Raw genomic sequence first — 4,061 nt, 5'->3', positions numbered from 1 at the left:
AATAATCTCTATTTATATGAAAATGGAATGGTGTTGAATAGATTGTTGCAGGGGGGTGTTTTGTTTTTTTACTTCACCACCACCACCACTAAGTCTTTAAGAGTACAAAACTATTCAGTACATATATAGAGAGAGATTACAATTTTTGTTGGGAAAAGAAAAAATTGGAGAGGAATAATAAAAAAAGAAAGTAATTAGTAATGAAAGGTTAGTTCATTTGTAAGATACTACTCATATATGCAAAGTTCCTATCTACCAATCATGTGGCAGCAGGTCAACCCATAAAATCATGCAGATACAGGTCAAGAGCTTCAGTGTCCATGTTCACATCTAACATCAGAATGTGAGAGAAAATGTAATCTCAGTGACTGCTTTGCATATTTTGGTAACTGCTGACCTCCTGGTTAGTCTGGTTTCAGCTGAAGGAATACTCCAGTCACTCCAATAACCTCTCTGTACAACCGTGTTGAGCAGAAATGCATCTCAAGACACATGTTTGAACCAGTCTGGCCATTCCCCTTTGACCTGTCTTATCAAAAAGATGTTGAACAGTAATCTAGTTGAAAGTGACATGATCCAGCTGATAAGCAACTTGGAAGTGCTTGTAGGAATATCTTGATTAGGACAATGAACGCTTATTATGACCATGTTCAAAGGATTTATTTTATAAGTATTGCATCTCAACTTATACCCTTGCTCAGTGTTTTACTAGAAGTTAAATAGTATCAGGCTTAAAGCAAATTTAACCACATGGTCTGAAAAACTTGACAAAAGTGACTGGTTTCATTATTAAAAATGTCCAGATTGAGAAGACCACATACCCCACCACCCCTAATGTTCCATTTCAGGGGTCTTTCTCATAGCAGAATTGTGAACATTTGTTTCCATTGAACACTCATCCGTTCATGTCCCTGAGTGAGGTGTAAGTGGGTCTCGGTGACAATGAGGGGTGGGGGCTGTAGAGTTAGTGGGTTGAGAGACCTCCCTCACTTCATCTTATACTTTTCTGGGTCAAAAGAAGTTTCTACAGTATAGGTGAGAGAGTCTAAGAGGACAAGATGAAGGTGAAATACTTTGTCGGGATTCTTTTGGCTATGCAATGCGTCACTGGTGTGTCTACGAGTGAGTTTTTAATGTATTTCTCTCTTTATTTTAGTTCAACAGTGAGCACTGTGGTCTAGCCTCAGTTTCCTTTACACTGTGAGATGTAGAGAGTGTGTAGTGGTCACACATTGAGTTTCAGAGAGAGAAAGTGTGTACTCTTGTCTTTTCAAGGGTATTGCATTTGAGGTGATTTTATTTTTTCATTCATAGACCAATAATTATTGTTCAATTTCAATATTTTTTTTTCTTCTCCAGCAGGAAATGGACCTGCATTAACATGTTGTACAAAAAGAAGCACAACTCAGGTAGAGGTAAAAAAAATTAAGAGCTACATGTATCAAAATGGACCACCATGTAAAACCATAGCTGTAAGGCAAGTAAGACTCTTTTTTGACATTGAAATATGATTTCCATTTTCTTTAGTAGTATATAAAAGACTCTGAGGTAATTCACATTACATACCATTAAATGTAATCACTAACTATTGAAAATGTCATTGTACAGGTTTCTCTTGTTTAGTGACAAAACAATATGCTCTGATCCAGAGAATCCTTGGGCACAACATGCCATGAAGATACTGGATGAAATAAAAAACAAAACTATACGCAACACCTCACCACCATGGACTTCTACAAGCTGGACAGAAACCACTTCAAGCACATCCTCACCAGAAGCAAATACAGAGAGCACAATAACCATGACAACCCCTAAAGGAATATCAACCACATGGACACCAAGAACATCCATCACTTCTAGAACTTTGAGCAAACAACCACTTGGAACTACCAACAAGCCATATCATTGGACAACAACACAAGTTACAACAATGAAGATGACTACTAGGGAGCCATTAACAAATGGCATCAAGACGACTTCCATGACTACAACAACAGAAAGCCCAGTGACAACACCTAAAGGAACATCGACCACATGGAAACCAACAACATACATCACTCATACAACCTCAACCACTGTACAGCCTGTGAATACGAGCAAGCCACCTCAATGGATGACAACAACACAACTTACGACCAGGAAAGAATATACTACTACGGAAAGGAAGCCAGTCACATCTGAAACCAAGACAACTTCCATGACTATGACAACAGAAAACAGTGTGGCCATGACAACACCTAGGAGAGCATCATCCACAGCGAATGTTTCACCAAAAAAAGTGTGCTGCCTAACCAACACCTCAGGAAAGACGAAAATTCCATGGACACTCAGACGTTTGAGAAAGAAAAGTAAGAAGGGACTGAGGAGAGCACAAATGAAGATTTCATGTGTAGTATGTTGAGCAAAACTGCTCAGTTTGCTTTTGAGATCTTTTTGAGACTGGAAGGTTAAAGGTTAAGAATCTTTTGCGCTCATAGACTACCACAGAACATTGTGAGAAAAATCTTGTGATTATTATTTGCCCACTTTCTATATGTGCATTGTCTTTCTGTGTTGACTCATTAGGAGCCAGATCAGCATCGCCAAGACTTTTGAGACTTCTGACACATTGACATGAGCATGACACATATTGTGGAGATGCAGAGATTTGCAGATGCGTACATTTAGATTTATATTTATAGAATTTGGCAGAGCGACTTAAAGAAATGCTTTGGAGCCTCCAAGGCCAGGGTTGAAGAATACAAGCTAAGGCTCTGGGGTGAATTTTAATTTCCTTTTTTTTTTTTTTGCTTGTCATTTAAGTGCATATTAAAGCCAGCCAGGAGAAGTTGATTCCACCACTTGGGTGCCATGACATTGATACCAACAAATGCCATCCATACACAATCTTAGATCCTTAATTGTTACTGAACTGTACACAATTACAGATATGTGTAGTAATATAGATTGATGTACATTTATGCTATGTGTATATATATATGAATATATTTTTTGTTTCACTATTTACATACTTTGATTGTGAATATATATATATATATATATATATATATATATATATATATATATATATATATGAGGGAGAGAGCAGTAGAGAGCTTGTCCAACACTATTTCTGTTGAACCATTTGCTCTGATGTGCAATAATGCTGTCCAGGGAGTAATTTCAATATAATGTGAAGTTGCGTCTTGAATTAAAGTGATAAAGTGTATAAGCATATACTATGCTATTTATTACAGTGATTAAAATATTTATGCACCCATTTCATGTCATGTCTCAGTTTATCTCATTGAAGCAAAGATATGTTACATGATAACACGTCCAGTCACGGAGGAGTTTTTCCACCACATGGGGGCACACTCATCCAGGGGAAAAGCCATCATCCTGCCAGGCACTTCTTTTAGTCTGGTGTTGGAATTTAATCTCATACATCATCTCATTATGCAGGAACCCTGTATAAAATTTACGAGCTCTGATTATATACAGAAGACCTCTGTGAAAGCTACCAGCTAAAGATCGTGTCAACTGTGTCAAGTTTACAATCTGATAAGCTCACCTATATTGTGTGGGTGTGCTTGATATTCAAGGAAAGTGGAAGACATTTGAAACTGAAAAGACACTTTTACTACAAACTACTGTAGATATTCCAGAAAAATTACATGAATAAAACTTATAAAAAGGTACAGCATTTAGGAAACAGTATCTTGGCATGTCTCACCCCACTGCATCCAGAAATGCTATTAAAGCTAGACGGCCTTTCAATTTCATAAAATCTGTGAAATTTAGTTCCCTCTCAAATTTGGTCATTGTGATTTATATTTATTTCTGCAATATCTCAAAAAAACAGACCATTCTGTGGCTGGGAAGTTATTTAATTTGAGGGGATTAAAGCAAATAATGTGCGTGAAATCGCTCACTTTGCGCAGTCAAGCAGACAGAGGAAGTCCGTGTGTGTGTGTGTGTGTGCGCGCGCATGCGCAGGTTTACCTTTGACCTTGCACTGACAGTTCCATCATTCTGTCGCTAAACGAACATTTGATCACACCGAGGTGCTCGCTGACCAC

General features: G+C 37.7%; 1 protein-coding gene across 2 annotated transcripts; it reads left to right on the top strand.

Annotated features, from left to right (window-relative positions):
* Window positions 1-904: 904 nt before the first annotated feature.
* On the top strand, window positions 905-3,259 carry xcl32a.1 (chemokine (C motif) ligand 32a, duplicate 1). Of its 2 annotated transcripts, none has more exons than XM_060921695.1 (3): window positions 905-1,122; window positions 1,363-1,477; window positions 1,609-3,259. In XM_060921695.1, exons 1-3 carry the CDS (start codon window positions 1,059-1,061, stop codon window positions 2,399-2,401), a joined length of 972 nt encoding a protein of 323 aa, XP_060777678.1. In that variant the 5' UTR covers window positions 905-1,058; the 3' UTR covers window positions 2,402-3,259. The 2 variants fall into 2 exon arrangements, with proteins under 2 accessions (XP_060777678.1, XP_060777670.1); XM_060921687.1 differs by having other exon boundaries at window positions 906-1,122; window positions 1,360-1,477.
* Window positions 3,260-4,061: the final 802 nt, after the last annotated feature.

The sequence above is a fragment of the Neoarius graeffei genome, chromosome 1, assembly GCF_027579695.1.
Source record: "Neoarius graeffei isolate fNeoGra1 chromosome 1, fNeoGra1.pri, whole genome shotgun sequence".
Classification (NCBI taxonomy): domain Eukaryota; kingdom Metazoa; phylum Chordata; class Actinopteri; order Siluriformes; family Ariidae; genus Neoarius; species Neoarius graeffei.
The sequence above is the reverse complement of the archived record's forward strand: the minus strand, read 5'-3'. Positions and strand labels throughout refer to the sequence as shown.